General features: G+C 40.9%; 2 protein-coding genes and 1 long non-coding RNA gene across 4 annotated transcripts; 2 read left to right on the forward strand and 1 right to left on the reverse strand.

Moving 5' to 3' along the window:
• The first annotated feature begins 6 nt into the window (after nucleotides 1-6).
• On the forward strand, nucleotides 7-9,112 carry LOC131685499 (uncharacterized). Its single transcript, XM_058969263.1, has 6 exons — nucleotides 7-435; nucleotides 6,416-6,826; nucleotides 6,883-7,209; nucleotides 7,263-7,790; nucleotides 7,843-8,698; nucleotides 8,765-9,112. Exons 1-6 carry the CDS (start codon nucleotides 295-297, stop codon nucleotides 8,905-8,907), a joined length of 2,406 nt encoding a protein of 801 aa, XP_058825246.1. The 5' UTR covers nucleotides 7-294; the 3' UTR covers nucleotides 8,908-9,112.
• Nucleotides 9,113-9,902: 790 nt separating this feature from the next.
• On the forward strand, nucleotides 9,903-10,896 carry LOC131685501 (translocon-associated protein subunit delta). Its single transcript, XM_058969266.1, has 2 exons — nucleotides 9,903-10,292; nucleotides 10,434-10,896. Exons 1-2 carry the CDS (start codon nucleotides 10,038-10,040, stop codon nucleotides 10,692-10,694), a joined length of 516 nt encoding a protein of 171 aa, XP_058825249.1. The 5' UTR covers nucleotides 9,903-10,037; the 3' UTR covers nucleotides 10,695-10,896.
• Nucleotides 10,897-17,895: 6,999 nt separating this feature from the next.
• On the reverse strand, nucleotides 17,896-19,404 carry LOC131685502 (uncharacterized). Of its 2 annotated transcripts, XR_009304824.1 has the most exons (3): nucleotides 19,220-19,404; nucleotides 18,901-19,020; nucleotides 17,896-18,839 (listed from the first exon to the last, which is right to left on the reverse strand). It is a non-coding gene; the product is annotated as an uncharacterized LOC131685502 (long non-coding RNA). The 2 variants fall into 2 exon arrangements; XR_009304823.1 differs by lacking the exon at nucleotides 19,220-19,404 and having other exon boundaries at nucleotides 18,901-19,213.
• Between the last annotated feature and the right edge of the window lie 5,624 nt (nucleotides 19,405-25,028).

Raw genomic sequence — 25,028 nt, forward strand, 5'->3', positions numbered from 1 at the left:
GTCGGGTTCTGTTCCCGCGATGTCTTACATGGCAGACACGAAGTCGCTTCAGTCTTACGACTGGTTCGAATTGGTAAGGATGGATTGGAACAATGGTCCCCGTGTCAGTCGTGGTGGCGGTGGTGAAAAAGTGAAAGTGACCTGCTTTCGACAAGTTATTACTTTCCTCTGGGAACCCCTTCCCAACGGTAGTGTTTGCTAATCGATTTTAACTATGGTATAGAAGCAGCGGTATGGTGCAATTGGTTGAGATTAGGAAGGTTAATTTGCTGAAAAATAAATCAAAAACACAAAATGAACACGTCAAAATGGCTACCGAGGCAGCACCACGAGGTGGTCAAACTGTTCGATCAAACCCGAACTTTGGAGCGCGAGTTTCGCGTTTTGGGGAAAAAGTTTGCGACGGATATAAATCTGGACCTGCCGGACTACTATGTAAGTATGGAAGGAGAGCATCGCTGGGTGGTACAGTGACCCGTACTGCTACAAAAATATATCGATTTTGCGATATCTGCTACTACGAGTGATAGTTTTATATCATTTGAAAACCTTTCAGTATGTATTGAACTTATCCATAAATTTTCTATTATCAAGAAAACCAACACGGTTAAAATAAAACTTGACTTCGGGGAATCAGAATATGTTGGCTCAAACGACACGTTGATTGGGCTTTTTATGTTGTTTTTGGGATGGCAAGAACAAATCGTTCGCAATCCAACTTTACCTGCCGGAAGTGTGGGACAAAAGTTGCTTTCCTGTCTAGTGTGTTGTCGATCACTTTCGGCTCTTTCAGGAAAGACACCTCGTTAAGCTAGACCGGCCTGGGATAGAAGGATTCGCAGCAGTGAGTAATCGCACACTTAGTGGCGGCGACAGATTTGCAAATTTCAGATTGCCGTTATCCGTTTGAGAGACAAGGTACGAATACAAACTGCGGAGTTACATAGATTATCGCTATCAATGATAGGAAATATTCAAATTTATTCTTTGTTTGTTATAGCCCTTAAAAGGGCTTTCAGTTGAACGAAAATATGCGATTCAAAAATCAAATAGGGTAGACGAGCCCTTATTCATCTCATTAGTCAGGATGTTACACTACTTCGTTGATAACTCGACTTACAGTGACAGGATTGCACTTAGATAGGTATCATCATCTTTGCTTCGTTTCTAAGAAGCAGTACAGTTAAAATTTTTGCCTGGAAATGTAAAATGCTCACGTTTAAGCGAAGCGAAAAGTTGAATATAACGTACCCTTATTCATCTCACCATTTGAGCTAATGCGTTGAATAGAGATAGCAGATACTGCTCTAACTAATGTGTTCAAATGGGTGGGATGAATAGAGGTGCTAAGATGAATTAGGGAGCAGTAACCCTACGTGCACCAAATTTCGTCATTTAGCTTGGAATCGTAGATAATTAATAATTTAATCTAGTACTGGCACCCGAAAATTGTTCATTCGGTAGTGCGAGTTTATACCAACAATGCCGAAAATTCGTCTCCCGCTTATCGCACCTTTCGGCAATGTAACCCAGATGTTGCTCGTTCGAAAAGCTAGCAACAAATGATATAAAACGGGTACACAACACTTCTATAGATACTCGTTTGGGATTTTTTTTCGATTATAGAGGTTTTAATTTTAGGGTCAATCGCCTCTTTTTAGGTTAGAGAAATCTCTTTTGGAAAAATCTCTAACCCTATGTGTGGGGTAGGGAATCGAACCCAGGTGAGCTGAATACACAAGGCAATCGATTTATCAACTACGCTATGTCCGTCTACTCATTTTGGTATTTGATACAGTCACAAGGGTGCTATCTATTGACGGCTCTGCCCGAAATAGGATGACTAATGTGTGAAGTTTTCACGTTTCCGAGATTTGTTCATTTTCACGGATTTTTCAATAGTGTATTATTATAAAATCATCAAAACGATAAAATTTAATGTGAGTTGTTTCCAAAACGATAAAATTTAATGTGAGTTGTTGTTTGGTGTTAAAAAGACGGTCCATCAAAAATAGAGTTATTAGCGTTCAAAATAGTGTTGCAAAAGTGTGACATTTTAGATTTTAGGATGACACCCAGTAACAGATATTGCAATAAGACATTTTTAATGTCATAATTTTTGGCCCCAGTTCCAACTCCTCGTTGACCTATAACGATTTCTATGATATATTTCCCCCTAATGAGAAAAATTGGGTAAACAGCAACATTTCTCCTTAGTGCGAAAATTTTTGGTAAAACCACTCTTTGTACGTAAAGGGCTAAGAGAAGAGAAGACAATCGCGTAGCCAATTTGATCCAGTCCTAACCTCAATATTGAACCAGCTACTGATTGGTCGTTTTGCCAATCATGAGCGTTTATTATATTTATCAACGGGATGGAAAACAGTGCTGCTGAATCTATTCTGGCTACTTTTCATACACATCAACATTTCATGCAAATTGAATAAAAGTCCTGAATGACGATATAGTTACGTCTACTGTTAAGAGAGACACAAATAAAAATTAAATTAATTTTTTAAATGCAGCTTATGCATTGTAAATTGTTGGTTGAGGAGCGATTTTCGTGGTACAATTATTTTCCTTATTTTCAGAAATTGCGAAAAGCATACAAAAGGAATCTGGCAACGATGAACGCTTGTTGTCTTTAGATTTACTGCCGGGCCTAGTCGGGAAAATTAAGAAGAGCAAGAAGCCTGTTGTCGTCTCTTCTCTTAGGTAAAGGGCACAAATCCTAACTTAACAAAGTCATGGGTACATTTATAACGATTTCACCACTTGGGCACCAGTTGGACGCTACAGAATGTACTTTGTTTATATTTAACGAGTTTTGATTCGATTCAACAACATCCACGGTGCCGGTGGTTGAGTTGTAAGTGTGAACTCCACTCACCCCAGTTAGTCTGGGTTTAAATCCCAGTCGAGGTCGTTGAGATTTTTCGGAGGTGAAAAAAATTCTCTGGTCACAAGTGCCCTTGGAAGGGAAGTAAAACGGCTGGATGTTGTTGGCTCGAATCAAAACTTGTCGAAAGTAAACAAAGTTCATTCTGTAGCGTCAAACTTGTGCCCTGGTGGCGAAATCATTAGAGTTCAACGGGGTGCTGGAGCGTTGTCAGAAAATTCTTATTTCCCAGATTAAATTTTAAGGAAGCTTCCCATTTAAGCCAGCCGGAATGCTGGCTGGTTCTAATTCGAATTCCGGATCCAGTTACAAACCCGATTCTAGTTAAAATTCGTTGTGTGACTGGAGCCGGAATACTAATTAGAACCAGCCAGAGTTCCGGCTAATTTCCGGCTGAACTTTACTGGGTTCCGATAACCATCCGATACTCTTCAGGAACCTCTGTTTACACGGTAAACTGGATATACCTAGAAAATTGGTAGTGGCGTAGTACCCAAAAAAGGGGTACAAATTACCTGGTAATAGGTTCCAATCCCTATAATATTTACCTATTTCTAGGTAATATCCGCTCAGATTTGATTACCAATTACCTAATTTTAGGTGGTTTCAAGTTACCTACTGGTGAGTATGTGCAGTTTTGTGGAATTTAGGTACTATTTACTTAGGCATCCAGAAAAGTGCACGAACTTAGAAGTGGGTATATTCACTCTACCTAAACTAGGTGATTACGAATCAATTATAAATACCTTGTACATGAAAAAGAATAAATATTATAGAGATTTGCACCTATTAGTGGGTAAATCGTACCTTCTATTTGGGTACAGCGCTAGTACCAATTCTCTAGGTACATCCAGTTTACTGTGTAAGGGGTACCAATTCGATGCACTACACACTTAAAAATATTTACATCTCGCAAGATGTACATAAAAGGAGCGTCATAATTCACTTGAATTTACATTCAAGAACATGTAAAAATGCGCTTTTTAACAATTTTCCATCTCCATTCAACAGATTTCTGCATCAAAAGAGACACAGTATTTTATTTCACATGTCAAAACATGTAAAATTCCATTATTAGACACCAAAAAACATTGCAATGTTGTTTACGTCAATTGTAATTTTCATTTTTTCTAAATGTGTATGAACCGAAGCGGCGCAAAGTCTCTGAGGTTCCGCCAGGGGAGGTGGTCGCCAACCCGCCGTCTGAAGCAAGTGAACCTGTGATCTACTCGTTTGCCTGGCTTACTCAAACATAGGGGCTATCCCTAGTTTAAGTCCGATTGAGTAGTAGCAAAGTCGGACAGCACGCGCAAAAGCGATGTGGCATAGCCACATTGCCAAAATAAAATTGGCAACGCTAGCAAAATGTAAACAAAAATGAACACTCCGGATGAACCCAGAGTGTATGTAAGGATAGTGAAGACAACTGTCATGATTATCTGTCAGTGATATTCCAAACGAACAAACGACCTATCAAAATACATGAATTTGACTCGTTTAGAATGACACTGACAAATAATAATTGTTCCAATTTTGGCAGTGTCGTCACTCTCCTTTTATGCACTCAGAATGAACCTATCGTCAATTGACATTTCGACGAGTTTTGATTCGAGCCAATAGTAGCGGCCCCATCGTTGGTGAAGGAATAATTTGTGCTACGGGCGTAATTTCGCACCATTTTTGAAGTTTTTTGTAAAAGAACATTTTGATTTGAAATGACATTTAGAATAATATTCCATGAAAAATTTCATTTTTGCAAGGAAAAGAATATGGAATTTAAAAACAACTTGTTAGTACAACTTTGCCAGTAATATCACAGACTAACAGACATAGCACTATGAAGAAATTCCTCCTAAAAATATCGATCCGCCAATTATTCATCAGGCTTCAGAACATTTTTTCACTAGTGGTCTATCCCCCAAATGCTTGTTCATATGTCAGTGGCGCCATAATTGCTAATGTGCCACAGTTCCAACTAAAAATATATTTAAAATCTCGACAAACATATGATTACGGCCTAAAAGCCAACTGTCAAAATCCACTTTGAATGGAAATTCCAGACAAACCGTTATTAGTCGAACACAGTTCACAACAGTTTATGAAAGAGAAAACTTTTCTCTTTCGTTTATTACCAACATCTGTGATTGGCGTGTAACGGTTTGTCCGGAATTTCCATTCTAAGTGGATTTTGACAGTTGGCTTTTAGGCCGTAATCATATGTTTGTCGAGAAATGACCGTTAAAGTGGGCGAAACGTTGCTTTCAAGTGTTATGTCTGTTACTCTGTGGTAATAGTTTCTTCATGATTATTTTATATTTAAAACATTGCATTTCTCGTTAGCACTATGTTGTATTTCTCCTAAGTGGAGAACAATTTTTGTATTTTTTCTGCATTAAGGAGAAAATTTCTCCTTATGGGAATTAATATTGCATAATGCAAGGCGTTTGGCTCCCGGGCCAAAAGAAAAGAGTTCGTTTTCGCTTTCTCGTCAGCAAACCTGAGCCTCTGTGCTTGCTTCCCGGGACTTGGGACAAGTCAGTTGCTTTGAACTTTCACATGTGTCGTTTGAACTTTTTGGAATTTTTTTGTGTCTAACTTGTGCTAATTTGGGTACTAGTTTAGATACATCGTCTAACTAGACACCCAGATGGTGCTAGTTACTGACGAGATGAATTTGAAACACAAATAATAAAACTTAATTTTAATTTAAGGAGAAAATTGTTTAGACCCATCTTTGCGCGTGAAGGGCACAAAACTTTTAACTAACTTTTTTTTAGTCACATCAGAATCCAATACTAACTTAGTGACTAAACTAAACACCGAAGCAACGCTAGCTCCAAAAAACGGAGAGGCAATTTGTGTTCCTGAGCAAATCGTTAGACAAGTGGGACATCACACTTGAATAGGAGTTTACTCAGGGACATACATTGCGTCTCCGTTTTTTTGGAGTCCTGTCACTAAGTTTGTGTCGGATTCTGATGAGACGAAGTCGAAACGCAAATATTGTAACTCATATTGTATTGTGAAGAACTATCTATTATCTATTGTATTGAATCATTTTTCATGTCTCCTGCAACGACACTAGCATTGACAAGTAATTCGAGCGACGTTAGATTGTAAAAAATATTTCCTTAAAATTCGAGTTCCCTCCCACAGCACTAAACAATCACGCGCTGCCCTTCGAAATCGGCTGTGAAGTTCAAACCTTAACATTTATGTCAAACGGTTACGCCGACCTTCTCCGCGAGCATCGTATATCAATTATTGCCTAACAATTTCCTTTTGTCGCCCTTGATATCGAACTTTATGGCTTATCATATAGGAAGCAGCAATTGCGAGTTCAATAAAGTCTCGCATTGCGCCCAAAACCATCGTCGTCGACCGGTTGCCAATAGTTGCGGTAGTTTGTTTACGTGTTGTCACACGAAAGCGCAGAATCGCCAAACATAGAGGCCACGTGGTTGTAAATTTCATTCACAAAAATAATGGCTACTGACTATGGCTCACCCATTGCAGGAATTCGAACGGTTGCTACAACAAAGCCGCCAGGGGTTCGAACTGTCGGCCCACATTCAGTTCCGGCTGATTCGGATGACCGCTTCGTCGGCGGACAAAAACGTCGAACGGAGTTTCTTCAAAATTCTGCTGGATCGCAAGGCGCATCTGATCAGGCAGAATCTTCGGAAGCGCCACTTTCAGCTGACTTTCATTATCAACAAAATGGTGAAGCTGATGCTTGGGCTGACGTACAGTTCGGAGGCGGTGATCGACGGTGCGATGCTGCTATCGACGCTGCACAACGAAAGCGTTGCGCTGGCGCTGAAAACAACCAAGGCGCGAACCCAAGCTGGAGCTCAAATTTGTAGCAATTCGTTCCCGGCTGTGATGATTGCGCCGAAGAAGGTGGACATCGGAACGATTCTTCAGGTTGGTGAAGTTTTCTACTGATTTGTAATTTGATTTAGTTTCCTTCCTTTTGGTAGATTGTCACTAAACAACGTTCGGAGCAGTGTTGTGCCACGCTTATCAACTGCCTGCTTGTGTCCTGTAAGGGAGCAACCACAACAACTCTTGAGGATGACGAATCGGACACTTCGAGTGTGGAGATATTGCGAACACTAACAGCGAACTTCAACGAAGGCATTACCAAGACACATGAACTTTTCCAGGAAGATTTTAGTTCTAGGCGGAAAAATAGCGTCAATCTCATCGCGAGCGGTGATATGCACGTGTCGGCATCTGCGAAGCCGGTTAAGATAACTCCGATAGCTAAACCGGAGGCCAGGGCCCTGGATGAATCCGAACATAACGTGGGATGCTTGCGCGGGTAGGTAAGTAGGGAGCTAAATCAATGTCTTTTCAGGATCCTGCCATCAACTTCTTCGACGAAATGGCCGCCGAAGCGGTAGCGTACAACACGATCAACTACTTGGTCAACGAACCGGAAGGAATCGACCTACTAGAAAATCTGATAACCGACGAGGAGATCTTCATCGCCAACATGTTGATGAAGGTGATCAAGCTTTGCCCGTCTGCCTTCGACAAGGAACTAAGCAAAACGGAGCTTATCAAGTGGGTGAATCGAGGCACGCGGGGTCTTTGGACGCAGGTTGGTGGAACGCTCGAGCACGTAGTACTCTGGTGGAGCAATTCGCCGCTCGCATGTAGGCCAGCTGCCTGCGCCAAGTACCTGCGAGACTGGCTACTCCTGGTAACCCCGGACGAAGCTCCCGAGCCAATACTCTCCATGCTGAAGGGTTTGGGGGAAACGTTGACGATACACGTTACGAGTACGATCTGGGATCGGCAGTTTCGTCTGTCGGTGGTTGCCTCTAGTTTACCGGTGGATCATCCCTTCGAGGAGTCAGAGTTCTACAATCCCAATATGATTGTAAGTTGCTGTGCAAATAAATTCTTCCGTTTCATTGGGAACATTTTCTCAGGTTGAAGGCACTATCTGTGGGAAAGTTTGGAGTGAGCTTCTGTATCAATTGGTGTTGATATCCAATACATGTGACATTGGAACTATCCCAAATGAGCTGCCATTGGTGGAACAGATTCCAGTTCTGCATCGACTCGATCACTCGATCCATTCGATGCGCATTTGGGCTTCAAATAAAGCACGATCACTTTGTACCGACTGGAACATGATGATGTTCTTCAAGGTAGTTCACAACGATATTGGAATTTGCTTGGAGCAGCTGCAGTATCTTCGTGTTCCTGAATTGGTCTCTCCTGACGCGCTAGAAGTGCAGGTTCAAGTTTGCGTCGCTCTGCGAGCCAAATTGGTGTCCGAAATCAAGGAAAACATAAAGAAACTGAAGCTGGCCTGCGCGGAGTGTATCGATGTGCTGGCGGCTGTTTGCAGAACGACCAGCTTGGCTTCGTTAACTCTCTGCTTTCCGCACTTTCGTCATTGGCAGACAGATATAGTGCAGAATGCAGCTAACGAATACGTAGCATACTTCTTCAACCAGGTTTACTTCCCAGTAATTGAGGCAACAAAGGATCTGGAAATTCTGAAGCTCACGTTGAAGATCATCTGCGAAGCCTGGTTGGATCACATCTATATGAAGAAAACAAAGTTCAGCAGCAGCGGTGCGTTGAATCTGCTGAAAGACTTCGACGGAGTTGCCGAGTGGATTCTGCACTGCAAGGCTTTGGATGACAAACTGAAGGCGGTACTTTCGAAGCACGAAGTTCTGCGAATGTGCGAAGGTGTCGGAAAGTTGCTGCTACGTAAACCGGACGAGACGATTTCGATTCTGCCCAGTGGAAACGAAATGCGCAGGGGTGAAGGTAGGTTATTGATGGTTCGTTGGAGGAATTAGGAGTTTGTGGATTGATTGATTTTTCACGATGCAGATGCCGGAGGAGATGAGAAAGCCCCACTGCCACCGGAGATGTTCGTACCGAACCAGAAGCGCTGGTTGGAATTGCGAGCGCGAGATAAGAAAACAATGGGTTTAAATTGCGCCTGTCTGTGCGCCGGAATGGACGTTTACTAGTGTTGCAGTTCACAAAGGAGAATAATTGTAAATTCATAGTGGTGTTTGAATATTTAAAGAAAATTATCAAAGTGCTTCTAACACATATAGTTACCAATGTAAGATTTTTAGCATTTTAATTAATTCAAAATATATAAGCGAAAATATATTAACTTAAAAACTCATGGAAAATATATGTTAGGGAGATACGTGAAACTCCTCACAATACGGGGTAAAACGTGTTTCAATACCTTGATCGTATTTTTTTTGTTAATTCTCTAAACATGTTCAATCTCTATAGTCTGTAGACTTCATAATGCTGTCTTGATAAAGCTTTTCTAGTTATATTATGTTAAATAAGTATTGTAATTTTCCCAGAACACTAGTTTTACCTTTTATTTACGGGCCCAAACACTCATTTGCTGGTGGGTTACCCTTCAGGCTTGGGAATAATTTTCCACTAGTGGTCTATCCCCTATGTGATTGTTCATAAGTCAGTGGCGCCATAGTTGCAAATGCAGATACTGTCCCAACTACTAATATATTTAAAATGGCCGTTAAAGCGGGCGCAGCATTGTTTTCGAGTACTATGTCTGCTAGTCTGTGCTAACAGGGTTTATTTTCAATTCTTTCGCTAATTTGAATGGATATTTGGTCGCGTGCTAATCTACGGTGAAGAGCACAGCAATTATTATATTCTGATTGCAGTTGAAAATCGAAATAGTTACGCCTTTCGATTTCTTTTCTATTTTCAGCGCGCGCAACTAATGCGCAACTGGTGTAGATTATAAGCAAGTTGATTCTCTAACATGTACACAAGATGCGCATTAGTTGCCCACTCTGCAAATAGGAAAAAAACGAAAGACGCAAAATCAATATTTCGATTTTTAACTGCAACTGGATACTATAGAACAAATGTAATAAATGCACATTCCTACCCCACGCTGACCAAATCAACTGTGGCTGCATGTTGACAGCCAAACCGCAGCAAACTTCACGCGAGTGGCTGCTGTCATCGATGCGATCTGTCACCGCTACGTGGCTGTCGGCTGTCCAACTCGAACACAGAATCATTAGCACTTGGCATAGCAGTTGGTAGTTTTGCACACTCAAGTTCCCGTTAAATTCACAAAATATCAGTTAAAATCACAATGAACGCGAAAGCTCTACTCATCTTCGCTCTGGCTGCGTTGTCCGCTTCCGTATGCCGTGCCAGTTCCTGCAGCAATCCGGAGGTAAAATCGAACTTTTTCTCTACCTCGGATGCAACCATCGTAAGCCAGATTGCCTTTGTCACGGAATTTACGCTGAAATGTTCCAATGCCGGAGCTGAGAAACTTCCGCTGTTTGCCGAAGTTGGTGGAAAGTTGGCCCCGGTGGTTCGGGTTGGCGACAACAAATACCAGGTTAGTTATTGAAAGTTTGTAATTTTAGCATTTACGGTACCCTGTTGGTTTGTCATGTCAGGTTGATGAATAAATAATAGGATATATTATGGTAAAATAATTCGATTTTGGACTTACAAATGTTTTTTTTATTGCTTACAGGTCAGTTGGAGCGAAGAAATCAAGAAGGCCAGCAGCGGTAAATACACGATCCGGCTGTTCGATGAGGAATCCTTCGCAGCAGTGCGCAAAGCACAACGTGCCGGAGAAGATGTTCAGTCGGTTAAACCTCTGACCAACGTGGTGGTCAATTTCCCCGGTGCCTACAAGGGACCGTGGATCAACTCGGAAATCCTGGCCACTGGTGTGGTAGCAATTGTGGCATACATAGCCTTCTCCACACGAACCAAACTGTTGGCGTAAATTGACTTTCGGTTCGGGTTTGGTGTGAACCAACAGCGCTCAGGAGATTACATCCCGTCATGTTCATTAAGTTACTCCATGTTCTCGTTGAATAACATTAACATTTATCATGTGCATTCAACATTTTCTTCATCTGTAAACTTTCAAAAGTTTGCGGGCTGGGTTGTATAAGGCTGACGAATAAACAACCTTTCAAACTTAAGTCAATGGAGCTTTCTGGAAATATCACAGGTTCGTGAATCCCTAATATTTCATGTTGTGCTTTTTTATAACATTAATGCTTTTATAATAGAGATTGTGATCCCAAGGGCATGCTGAATATAAGAAAATTTAAATTATTTAATGGTGAACCCAGTGAAGTAGCTTCATTGAGTTTGAACAAAACGTATTGCTGCTTTGAGCCATGTAGTATAGAATTAACAGGGCAGGTTTGAGAATTGGTCAAGAAGCCTCTCAAAATTCTAGCAACTAGAGGCAATACGCAAACAGCGGCACCGAATTTTCGTTTTGATGAAATGGACATGCAAAGGAGTTATTTTATAGAAAAAAATTGAACCTTTGTCGACCTCACTGTTTCAGATATTGTAACATCTTCAAGTCTCTAGCAAGAATCTACTGTTTCACTAAAATTGGAATAGTAACTAGAACCAGCCAGAATTCCGTTTCATTTTCCGGCTGGACGACTGGAGTCGAATCAGACCCCGAGATATTCGAATATGACGACCTGAGCGATCGATTCAGACATCGCGCCACGTAAACTCACTCACAAGGGGATTGCGTGAAACATAGACTAATAGACTCGCATTGGATTTTTGCGTTTCGAACTCTACTCCGCAGTAACTGACACCAACTTGTTGTCAGTTGGACGAGAAATACAAACTGGCACTAAATTAGCGTCAGTTAGACACAAAATCCAAACAGTTCACACAACATACCGTGGAAGCACCATACTTGACGCGGTTAACACAACTTCGACTTCAAATACGATTAAAAAATTGAAATTTCATTCAATTCCATAAATATTTCACATAGCAATAGATCAAACAATATAAAATGCGAGAAAAATACTTGAAATTGAAGTTTACAAGAATTTCAAAATGTTATGTAAAGTTTTTTGCGAAACACTTAGGGTCCCTAACTTGACCCGTTTTTCTTTTTCTGGTGCGCCTTATTTGACGCACTTGGGAGGATGACTAATATTCTACGAAAAATCACATTGGTTTCACCGCCAGACTTATTTTGCTCTTGTAGAAGCATTACATAGTTTACCGCACCAGTATTCCACGGTAGGATTCCACATTTACGGAAACCATTTACCATAACGATTTTTGGATTATTTGCGCCATCAACCACTTTTTTAAAGTAACGGTGCACACAGAAAAAAATGTTGGTAAAAATAAGAGTTTTTCACTCTTAGCAAAAAATAACCAACGTATAAAGCCGTGTGGTGTCCGGCGGGCTGAAATCTTTTTGCACTATTTCAACCAAGAATAGAACCTCTGGGAACTGCTCCCATGTCGTAAGAGGCGACTAACAACATGCTAGGAGTTCCTAGGCCGAGGTTTTGTTCCGTACCGAAGACTTAATCTGGGCGGACCTTAAGGTTTTCCATATTACCCTCTTTCCAGTCTGTATTTAGTGAATCACTGACATATACCTTTTCTGATTCGCCTTTCTTGATTGTGTACCAACGTTTTAAGTTTCTTCTGGCGGTTGTATATTAGCCGTAAATGACGAAATCTAATTCTACACTAAGTAACAGAATATATTAATATACCGGCACTTCCACGCCAAGGTTTAACTTCCAAAGCTTTGGCTTAAAAACCGTTTTTAAAAAATGGAAACTTTCATGCAGGAAATTTATTGAATTGGCCTAAGATGGAGCTGTCGAATTTCACAAAAAGCTTTTTATGTTGCAAGTGATCTGTAGTTGTGTTAAATTAGGTATTTTTCTATTATATTTGGAACCGTCTACCGACAAATCTACATTTACGAATACCTCCAAAAGTGACTTCTTGAGGTCTCATGAAGGCCTGACACTAGCTTTATGATACTTTTGCTTTTCTAAACAGTAATAAAAATCTCAACATTCAAGAACTTCACTTTGTCAGAAAATGTAGGGCCATCGGAAGCTAAAACTTCGTAAAATCGCACTCCTGGTCCTTTTTTCAGTGCAGTACTCTACGTCACTCGTTCAAATTTGCACCGCTCTTATGGTAGTCGGTATTTGCTAGTATTACTGTTCTCCCATCCATTCTGGTAGTCAAACGGTGGGATAGCAAAATTCTTACAAGTTTCCTATCTCATGCCTCCACGCGATTCTAAGTCTATTGATGACATTTGGTCCTTAGACCGCAGAATGAGAGGGTGCGAACAGAATGAGAGGGTGCGAACAGATCTAGTCGAGAAAACATTGCCGTAAAAATGAATAGTTGATCGGAAATTAGCCCCAATACGACTAATCTGACTAGTATCTATGAACACGGCTCAATACGTATTGAAAATTCGCCGCGTCTGTTTTTATGAACCTAATTTAAAGCTCCGTTATTGCTAACAAGCCCGTGCATCAGATTAACAATCCTTTATATTTCCCTTCAGTGTTCGGTATTATCGCTCGTATACTTGTATTCCACAAACAATCCGATATGGAAAATAAGAAATACTTTCCTTGATTTATAACATCTCGCGCTATTTTTGCCAGTATAATATGCTGTCACTTGGTAGTTTTCAAGCCAATAAATATATCGTAGAGAAGAAGTAGCGAGTTCTGTCCAAATACTGTTGCAATAAATAGTGATCCGGCCCATTACGCAGATAAGATTAGCTTTTCCAGGCAATACTCCCACGATCGGCTGTGTGGAGTTCAAATTGTTTTTGTTTAGGGAACATAGTATACTCTCGGTAGCCGGCTGCCCAGAGTTTAAAAATAACCAAAAACTAAACAAGATCATCTCTTTTTCGAGTGATCGTGCACTCGAAGACTAACTAAACAACTACCTAATAAAATATGCTTTACAGGTCGCATCGTTTGCTTGGAGCGAATCCTAGACCTGATACCCTTCCAAACCACCAACTCCGCGACACCTATGGAAGAGTCTGATGAATCGTCGTCCTTCCGTTAAGTAGGTGGAGCATCAACACTTCCTGTCTACCTTATCCTTTATCCTTCCCCGTGAACGATGGAGATGGGGGCGGCCGGCAATGATGGCTATCATGCTGTTGAGGTTTTAATATGGGTCGGATTGGTATGAATTCCTACTTACCACTTCCTAAGCAACTCTTATTAGATAATCAGCAGTCAAACATGATGAAGTCAGTGTGCAATCCGCCAAAATCATCGTCACAACGCAACGCAACGCAACGCAACGCAACTTAGCAAAAAACAACCAACGTATAGTATTTAGATTAAAAATAAAACTTTTATTTTGAGTACTATTCTTCATTTGCTTAAAAGGAAAACTTTTACTTTGATTATTATTCTTGATTAATTTAAAAGTTTTACTTTCAACCTAATAGTTGGCGTTGGTTGTTTTTTGCTAAGAGCGGAACACTCTTACTTTTAGCAATATTTTTGTGCCGTTTCATGATTCGGCAACGGGTCTCCGGCGTGAAAACTTCGATATTCGATTAAACGTTTATTCCATTGGACTTTCAAGGGTGTTCCTCAATGACACGTCCAACGTATACGAGTTGCGTTGGGGAACAAGGAAATTAGAGTCACAGAGAACAGACGTCCATCTTCAGCATTCAACTTTGTAAAATCTCTAACGGTTTCGAAGGTAGTTGGGATATCCAAACCAGGTGCGCTACTGTCGTCATGTTTTTTTGTGGCTGAGTTCGACATAATAGACAGCGGTTATTCCTCTACCCAGTCAGACTAGTCCGGAACCGGTTCGGACTTCCAGCATGAATTTCAGCTCAAATGCATCAACCGATAGAGTCGGAATCGGTTGTTTTCTTTGAGCAAGATTCCATACTGAATCCATCCAGGATTTCGAACCGGTTCCGGAATCGATTTGACGGATAGTTGGGATAGGTTGGTGTGGCGGCGCTAGTGTTTATCGTATTTTAATTCAAATGTTTATACACGTTTTTTAAATATTTTTGTTCGATCATGGATGTCTGTTCTCTGTGTTTTACGTATTACAACGAAAATTTTTTTAAATAATGTTATATTATGTACATTGGACCTAAAATTTATCGAATGGAATGGAAAACTATATATAGCTTAATGACCCAATTGTCGGAGTGCAAGGATGCACTCCCATACTAGTTTTGAGCGACATGTAGGAGCCCTTAGGGCATTTAGTGCTGCTTGACTGTCTGAGAAAATGCAGATACTTGCATACCGGTACCTTCTCTTCAGGCATACATAGGTACATTCTAGAATGGCATATATTTCTACTTGAAAAACTGTCGGCCAGTATCCCATGGGAATACTAGTGTTTATTCCTGGTCCTGTAACACCAGATCCCGTCAAATGGTTCATTTTAGACCCATCTGTGTAGAAAAATAACTGAGCCTGGACGGAGAATAGGGCCACCTTGTTCCCAGGTTGACTGTTCAGACTCATTAATTTTGTAGGGAGTTTCAAAGTTCGGCATTACCTGTAGCCAATCTTCGTTTGTAATGACAAGGTTATTTATAGGGAAATCTTTCAGAACCGTTAAGTCTCCAGATAATAACTGTTTATGACGAGTTATTTTCAATGCGCTTTTTACTGCTTCTAATTTTATCGCTTGATGAAGCGGAAGGAGGTGCAGCATTGCACCTAGTGCCTTCGATGGAGTACTTCGCATGGCACCGGTTATCGCTCCACAAGCAAGCCTTTGAAGTTTACTTAGCTTTTTTTGAGTTGACTAGCGAGGCCGATGTTATTCTTGGTTTGACAATAGACCTTTCTTGTCGGACCTAACCCCTATTTTTTATATTTTAGATCGACAGATTTCGCATTTCTAAGAATATTTACGCTGAAATGAGCTTTTCTTTACCATTCCTGGATTTTACACGATTTTTTGAAAATTGTGAAATGCAAGAATGTTGAATATTATTTTCACCAAATCAAGAATGGTGAGACCTGAAATATCAGTTTTGGCAGCACTGCTTTGCTTATTTTTGATTATTTTTTGGCAACACTGTAAATGAAGTGGTGAATAGCAACGGAACTGTAAACAAACTTAATGAACATTTCGCTGTCAAATTTGGCTTTTTAATATTAATTTCGGTCGATCACGGAATATGCTGTGTATCGTATTACCGTCATTAGGATACCGATCAAGAAAAGTATTATTATGTACATATTAAATCTTTCTTGGACTATGTGCCGTACAACAACTGCCACATCTGGCGGGAGTAGACGCATCATTACCCACTTCCACTGGCTACGGCAATGAGTTGGTTTATATTGTAAACGCCTAAACCGCCGTTCTGGACCTGGTGGAAATTTCTACGCTGACGGAGGTTAGACTTGCAAACATTTTGCTATCGCATGGAGCACTCAAAGAATGCTTTACTTACTACAACTTACTAACAAGACGTTATTCATATTTTATCACCAACAACGCTCCGTTGTATCTAGCATTAATGGGAGGGCAGTAGTTGTGATTAGGCCATCAAGATCTAGAAATCGATGCAGCGCTGGGTGAAGAATTAACCGGGCATGAGAAGTACCGATAAACTTGTACAGATTGCTCTCTGGAATTTGCTTGATGTAAATCTGAGGAAGGAAATTGGTGTTAAGACTACTGTGGAAGAGATAGTCGATTTCGTGGAGCAATGTGCCAAACTGGAGTGGAAGTACGTAGATACCTACTTGAGCACCATCCAGAACGTTGAAGGAAATTGATGCCAGGATCGGAATAGTACGGCAAATTTAGAATCATCTGGACAACAAATTTGATGGGCTTTTGTGAAATGTGATCTATCGTATCGATCATGACACTGTAAAACACTTTCTACTTAAACTGAACGAGGTACAAAATCAGAATACATGGCAGAAGAAATTCATATCGTGTGAGGGTTATATTATTCGGTTACCATTTGGTTGGTGAAGGTTAAAAAAATAGCGTGCCTTTTAAAAAAAAGCTTTCGAGGTAATCGATTGCTTTTGTGCAAACCTTCATTTTCAAAAAACATTCGATAACATTGAAGCTGAGTTCAAAGAGTACTCCACTGCCCATAATCACAAGTCAGTCCTGTGTTCTATGGGATTCCCTATATACATGACACTGATTTGCGATTATCGCCACTCCAAATACTGGGTTGAACTCAACTACACGGCTACAATCTATGGAGAGTTGAACATATGCTGTCCCCGGTTGCAGGTGATGACCGTGGAGGATCTGGAAAAACACCCACGAGACTATCATGCAAGTGATGCACTGAAAGATAGATGATACCTTTGAGGATATGCAGATGCTGAAGACAAATCCGCAACAGAAATTCATTCGGCTAAAATGTACACTAAAGTACCTGCAGCAGTGCAGCATTGAAAATTTCTGCCCGATATGTCGGATCGAAATGCTTCGTCGAAGTACGCAATGCTGCAGTGCGGGTACCACTTTTGTATCGTTTGTGCTCCGGAGATTATACGCATTGTGCGCATCAGGGACACAAGGTCAGCTGCGTGACCTGACTTCACTGACAGCGGGATGCCGAGTGAGTTATTTTTTTTAAATCAAAAACATCGTGAAAACCCCTTCACACCTTTCTGCATATATTACTTGTTCCTAATCCGACAGCTCAGAACAGATCAACGTGCGGGGTAATTCTCAAAATTTTGTCTTACTGGGATCCAATTCTGATGATGTTGGCATGGGACCTACAAGAACTTGCAATCACATCCAATCAATCAAGTTCCAAAAATGTGTCAGAGTTCAAAGGCTATAACAACGAGAGCACCTGTATGTTACTTCAGTTGAATGTCGGTTCCAAAAGACTTAATTTCATCGAAGCCACTCACGTGTTTCTAGTGGAACCCATGTTAAGCCCAAGCGAGGAACTACAGGTGTTCGGTCGAAGACACCACATCGGTCTGACTAGGTCAACTTTTATACGATCGAAGAATCGATTTATCAAACTATTCAGAATGATTAAAGTAGAACTCGCAGCAAGTTACTAGTAAGTTGTTTTTTTTTATGCTCATAACCGGCAGACGACATATGAACCGGGCTGACAATAAGGCTTATTGAAAAACTGCTCGACAAGTTTATAGTAGTTTATTACAGAAGAAATTTGAGGGTGCATAACACTATAACCAAATACAAATATATTTTTCATTTGCTGTTACTATACGTACTTGGTACTAGCGGCCTTTATCCATATTTCACCTTTCTTCCAGAACTGTTTACTGAAAAAAAAAATCGATCGATAATCGATAACGTAGACGGTCTTGGTAACAGATGATTATTTCAATCCAAAATTCCATGAGATATGTATGATTAACTGCACTTCGATGTTGATCTCATGAACAGCAGAATCTCCTTGATATCACAACTCAAGAGATTTGTAGTCGGAATAGTTAACGCATCGGCGATCTCAGTTCCCAAAACAACAGACCCGCATAGGATCGTCCTCCAAACCCGCTTTGGTCGTGTTACGATATAATCAATCAAACCAGATGTTATATTATTTATTTTCATCCCATGTGCAACCTAAACTTCCAATCAATCGGAAGTGACAATTCAATTTACCTCGCCTGATCCTTCTGTACAACATTTGACGTTCAGTTCAGTTTCGGTGCACTGCGCAGTTTATTCCAGGGTACACGACAAATTCGAGGGGAAAGGATGAAATCCTACTGACACTAAAAATTCTCCGTGTTCAGATCTCGAACATACTCGTATTCATGTACGAATCCATCCATTTGTACCAAATCTTTGGTTGGAATCAGGCAATCTAATTCACTTTTTCTATGTTGTACCGGAATTTCTTTGAACGTTATAACTTAAATCGACTATCCTAAGGTTTTCTTGTATGGGCTGTTGCTGTCTTTCAGTGTGCACATCGAAAGCACAAGTACCTGATGATAGCCGTAATAAGTCACATCACGTCCCGGAGCTCTACTTAAATAATTGTACTGCTTCTTGCTGATCCTGTACCATCAAATATATGATCATTGAAAAGGGATCGAGTTGATGCCTTAGTCTGCAGTGGGTGGAAATCATTCGATGAGAAATTTAATATGTCGATAGAGTTTTCTACTTACCCAGATATGTTGTAACTACAACTAATCTCACTTCAAAAGCAGAACAACTTTTCTTCAAAGCTTGAAGAATTTAATTAATATAATATAGTTTTCTCTAATTTGCATATCTGTTTCCCGGATCTGCACAATGAAACGTTCCACGATGACGACATCGAAGGACAAAATAACAGTTCAGCTAGCTTGTTTACAAAGTGTTGACATTTACAAGCGATTCAAACTATGTTTTTAGTTCATATAAAGAAGCTCTCAGAACTGTCAAAGAACGAGGTTATCCATTTGCACGCAATGCTCTATTGATATAAACAAATAGGTTCTTTACTGGCACGGTTAACCTCACTTTTCTTGACAGTTCGCTTGTACTGTTTACATGGACTTAGAAAAATTTGTGGACGACTAGATTCCCTCGAAGAAAATCGTAAAGAATTTTTCTAAGTCCATGTAAACAGTACAAGCGAACTGTCAAAAATGAACACTCAGTTCATTTGTGACGTCAGCGTAAAGTATTCAAAACAAATTACAGAGTTCATTTAGTTCAAAACAGCCAGGGATGCCAGGAAAATTTATACAATACTATACGGTCGAAGTTTAAAAAGTCTGCACATAATCGTCAAAGTCTGCAAGATATTTGAAACAGAAAAATTATGTAATGATATTTAAAATCATCGAAAATTAGTTGATATTTTCTGTTATAGGCTTTATGCTGCGAAATATTAACATTCTGCAAACATTCTGCAACTTATATGAAAAATCTGCAGATTTACTGATATAACAGTTAAGCTGGCATCCTCGTTGCTTCATTTTATATTCCCCACTGGGAATTCATTCAAATGGTGTATAAATGTGGGGAAATGAGGCAAGATAGCTTATGAGAATGTGGGGTCAAATGAGCATTTCGAAGTATTTTTGATTTTTTCAATAGTTAGAGGCACCAAATCACCGCGACTAAAGGCAGTATCGATTTGGAATTGGAAAATGAAGCATTTCAGTATATAAAATTTTTTGACAAGAAAGGTCTATTGTAGAGTATAACCAGTAAACCATACTAGGTCTGAGACCCCATTTCTGAGGTCAGCGTTATACCCGTCGTCGCTATCGGGCGAGTGATTTACGCGCTGCCGTTCGGCTCGTGTCTTCGTCGCCTGAAAGGCTGGAGAATAGCTCGAAGTCGCCGATCTTTCGCTGTAGTGATTTGCTAGTTCTTCCGCTACTTCTTCGGGGTTGTCCGTAGTGTAATCCGTTCGGTTAAGTACTACGGTGCTTCGCAGCCGGTTACCACGCAGAGTATTTACTGCACGCCACAGTTCAGTCGTGGTACTGTTCGGTGAGATCTTTTCCACAAAATCCTCCCATGACTTTTGTTTCGCTAGCTTAACCGCTTTTCGTGCTGCTGCTCTTGACTGCTGGAATCGTCTGAGTGCTGTTGGTCTGTCTGAATCGGATATGTCCAGACGTCGGAGGATGCGAAGATGCTTTCGACGCTGCTTAATGGCTTTCTTCACTCCATGGCACCACCATGGTGCAGCTTTTGGTCCCGTTCCGCCACTACTTTGTGGTATACATTTGATTGCCGCTGCCACGATTGTATCTGCGAACTTGTCAACGCCCCATTCATCTGTAGCGCTGATTGACTCAGCTGTTAAGCGTTCATATAGGGACCAATCTGCACGATCATAGAGCCATTTTTGTCGAGCCGTCTGTATATTCGACCAACTAGGGATGGAGATCGTGATCGGGAAATGATCGCTGTTATGTGTATCCGAGGAGGGTTCGCCAGGTGAATTTTCGAGCCAGGTTTTCTGAGCAGAAATAAATATCAGTAGCTGATGTATTGCCCGTAGCGGGGTCGATGGAGAACAGTCTAATGGGTCTAAAAAAGCCTAATGGGTCTAAAAATGCCGGAGTTTCGTCTACACGGATTGTTGACGGTCCCTTTCGGGGTGGCGTTATCAAGAAATTTTTACATTAATAGACAAAATTTCATTCAGAAAAACAATTACAAAATTTTTTTTTTTTTTTAATTAACATATCATGGACTAGTATTTTCAGACGTTTCACATATTAAACAAGGAATTCGCTAAATAGTATTACTCCTAAGATCATATTATTTTGTTTTCGGAAGGTACTAAGTAAATTATTTGTTTCAAATTCGTACTACTCGTTCCACCCTTCTTGTTCTTAGTTCCGAATTTATTTTCTAATATATTAATTATATAATCTGTGTGGAAAGGATTTAATCGTTTCGTTTAAAATCAGCAATGCTATTTGTTTATATTTTTTGAAAACACCGAACATATTATATTTGGCGCCACCGTACAGTTCAATGTCTCTATAATGTTAAGTGGAGCGCATGAAGTGTCGTCGGTGAATTTTCGCAATGTAATGCCAACAAAAATACAACTTATTTTTCGCTTTGCTAAGCAATAGTTGTGAATTTGTTGATTCAGTATTGCGAAAGCATTTTATTGATACATGTGAGTTTGTGCTGAAAGGCGTAATGATGGTAAGTGACGGATACATACGTATAACACGAATATAAATTTGTAAACTGAAACGTTTTCAGTAAGAATCTTGGTGTTGGACAAATGTGCAATTGTCAAAATATATATCACAAAATCTAAATTATAACTAAATTTCAACAAATTCTGCAGCATCAACAATCAGTTCAGAACATTAATGAACATGTTATAGCTGGCAACATAAATGACTATTTGGTGACAAAATATGTTATTAAATAACCTTGATGTTATCTTTGTTCAACCAGTGCAGCAAAAATAACTAATGTTTTCTCGTTGCAACATAGTTCGGACTTAATTAAAACTAGTTGCGATTTGCTACTTGGGAGGTTTTTGGCTGGCTTGATTCTCGACAGTGCGAATCAAGCTCAGACTAAACCAGTACCCAGTGCGAATACCCATGGACGGTCTCCCACCCCGTGGTGGGACAAAGATTGCTCCGAGCTGTACGCGGAGAAGTCTACTGCATATAAGGGCTTCCGGGAAGACGGGTTACCCGCTAGTTATCAACACTACGCGTCGTTAGAAAGGCGAATGAAGAGTCTAATGAAAGCCAAAAAACGCAGTTATTGGCGCCGGTTCGTCGACGGGTTAACGAGAGAAACAGCGATGAGCACTCTTTGGGGTACGACGTATGCGTAACCGAAGCAGTACCAACGAGAACGTGGAATATTCAAACCGTTGGATATTCGCTTTCGCCAAGAAGATCTGTCCGGACTCTGTCCCGGTCCAGAAAACGTACCACGCCGCGTCTCCTCACGATACCGCGAACGAAACACCGTTTTCGATGGTGGTGTTCTCACTTGCCCTCTTGTCATGCAACAATAACGCCCCAGGGTTAGACAGAATCAAATTCAACTTGCTGAAGAATCTGCCTGACACTGTAAAAAGGCGCTTGTTGAACTTATTTAACAAGTTTCTTGAGGGTAACATTGTCCCTCATGACTGGAGGCAAGTGAAGGTCATCGCCATCCAAAAACCAGAAAAACCAACCTCCGACCACAACTCGTATCGACCGATTGCGATGCTGTCCTGTATTCGGAAGTTGTTCGAGAAAATGATCTTGTTTCGCCTCGACAATTGGGTTGAAGCAAATGGCTTACTGTCAAATACACAATTTGGCTTCCGCAAAGGCAAAGGGACGAACGATTGCCTTGCGTTGCTTTCTACAGAAATCCAAATGGCCTATGCTAACAAAGAGCAGATGGCATCAGTCTTCTTGGATATTAAACGGGCTTTTGACTCAGTTTCTATCAACATTCTGTCAGAGAAGCTGCACCAGCGTGGTCTTTCACCAATTTTAAATAACTTTTTGCTAAACCTGTTGTCTGAAAAGCACATGAACTTTTCGCATGGCGATTTAACAACATCACGATTTAGCTACGTGGGTCTTCCCCAGGGCTCATGTCTAAGTCCCCTACTCTACAATTTTTACGTGAATGACATTGACGATTGTCTTGCCAATTCATGCACGCTAAGGCAACTTGCAGACGACGGGGTGGTCTCTGTTACAGGGCCCAAAGCTGCCGACTTGCAAGGACCATTACAAAATACCTTGTACAATTTGTCTGCTAGGGCTCTTCAGCTGGGTATTGAGTTCTCCACGGAGAAAACTGAGTTGGTTGTTTTTTTCTAGGAAGCGTGAGCCGGCGCAACTCCAGCTTCTATTAGTGGGTGTAACGATCAATCAGGTCTTCACATTTAAATATCTCGGGGTCTGGTTCGACTCTAAAGGTACCTGGGGATGTCACATAAGGTATCTGAAACAGAAATGCCAACAAAGGATCAATTTTCTCCGAACAATAACTGGAACATGGTGGGGTGCCCACCCAGGAGACCTGATCAGGTTATACCAAACAACGATATTGTCGGTGATGGAGTACGGGTGTTTCTGTTTCCGCTCCGCTGCGAACATACACTTCTTCCGCTAAAAAATCGATTTTGGGAACTCTCATATCGATGGCTCATCCGATGCGACATTCTGAACCCGTTGGTGATTGAAAACTTCGAGAGGCTCGTCGAGCTTAATTCTCAAATCCGATTTATGGCCTTGTACTTCGACTACATGGCACAGAGCATCAATCCTTCTTCGTACAATCCCAACCGTGTCCGTTTCCTAGATACTTCTGATTCTACTGTATTCTTCGACACATCCATGAAGGAAGAGATTCGTGGAATCCCGGACCAAATACGTCCGCAGGTGATCCCCAATATATTTTATAATAAATTCCGAGAAGTCGACTGTGACAAAATATTTTACACTGACGGATCAAATCTCGATGGGTCCACTGGCTTCGGTATTTTCAACAATACTATCACCGCTTCATTCAAGCTCAATGATCCTGCTTCAATTTACGTCGCAGAGGTAGCTGCAATTCAGTACACCCTTGGGATCATCTACACTCTGCCCACAGATCACTATTTCATCGTTTCGGACAGCCTCAGCTCTATCGAGGCTCTTCGTGCGGTGAAGCCTAAAAAGCAATTCCCGTATTTTCTGGGGAAGATACAGGAGTCCTTGTGTACGTTATCTGAAAAATCTTATCAGATTACCTTTGTTTGGGTCCCCTCTCATTGCTCTATCCCGGGCAATGAAAAGGCCCAGGTGGGCGCATTAAATGGTACGAAAGACCAATCTGCTTCAACGAATTTTTTAGTATTTGTCGTCAGAGGACACTCAACAGTTGGCAAACCTCGTGGAGCAATGGTGAACTTGGACGATGGCTACATTCCATTATCCCAAAGGTATCAACGAAGCCTTGGTTCAGGGGGATGGATGTGGGTCGGGATTTTATTCGTGTAATGTCCCGACTTATGTCCAGTACACCTTGGATGCGCATTTGCGGCGTATTGGGCTTGCGGAGAGTAGTCTGTGCGCTTTTGACGAGGGCTATCACGATATCGAGCACGTTGTCTGGGTATGCGCCGGGTATTTGGACGCCAGGTCTCAGTTAAAGGATTCCCTTCGGGCCCGAGGGAGACCACCCAATGTCCCAGTTCGAGATATGCTGGCAAATCACGATCTTCCCTATATGTCCCTTATTTATACTTTCATAAAAACGATGAATATCCCAATTTAGCCTCTCTCTTTTATTTCTTTTTAGAAATTTCCTCTTGCTTTGTGGAACTGATCAGCTCCAGAGTGCCACTATGTAACCGCCGTCGCCCTTACTACTACGCCTGCATAGAAGGAAACTGAAGCGAGAGCGACTCGAGGTTCGATGACTTTTGAAGGATTCCCCGCGGGTCCGAAGAATACCATCCGCCAATCCGGTACTCGACGACTTACTAGACTGAGGCGCTAATTTGTTTCGCTGATCTCCCATTTGCGCGAAAGTTGCAAGTTTTACTCTTCTTTCCCTGTCACCATATACGTCTTCTCTGCCTGCACTTGATACAACTGCTGCTACACTGATGTGGAAATAAGCCCCCCTCTGAATATCTTGACCAAGTATAAGTCTTCGTTAAAAAAATCAAATTTGTATTCTGTATTCCTAGTTTTAAGATAGCTGTAATTTTTATTCTTTATTGAAACACTTGTTCTCCATCTTGTAAATAGAATTGTATCCCTAGTCTGTGAAATTTCTCATAAATATTTTTTCCCCCTTTTGTGTA

The sequence above is a fragment of the Topomyia yanbarensis genome, chromosome 2, assembly GCF_030247195.1.
Source record: "Topomyia yanbarensis strain Yona2022 chromosome 2, ASM3024719v1, whole genome shotgun sequence".
NCBI lineage: Eukaryota > Metazoa > Arthropoda > Insecta > Diptera > Culicidae > Topomyia > Topomyia yanbarensis.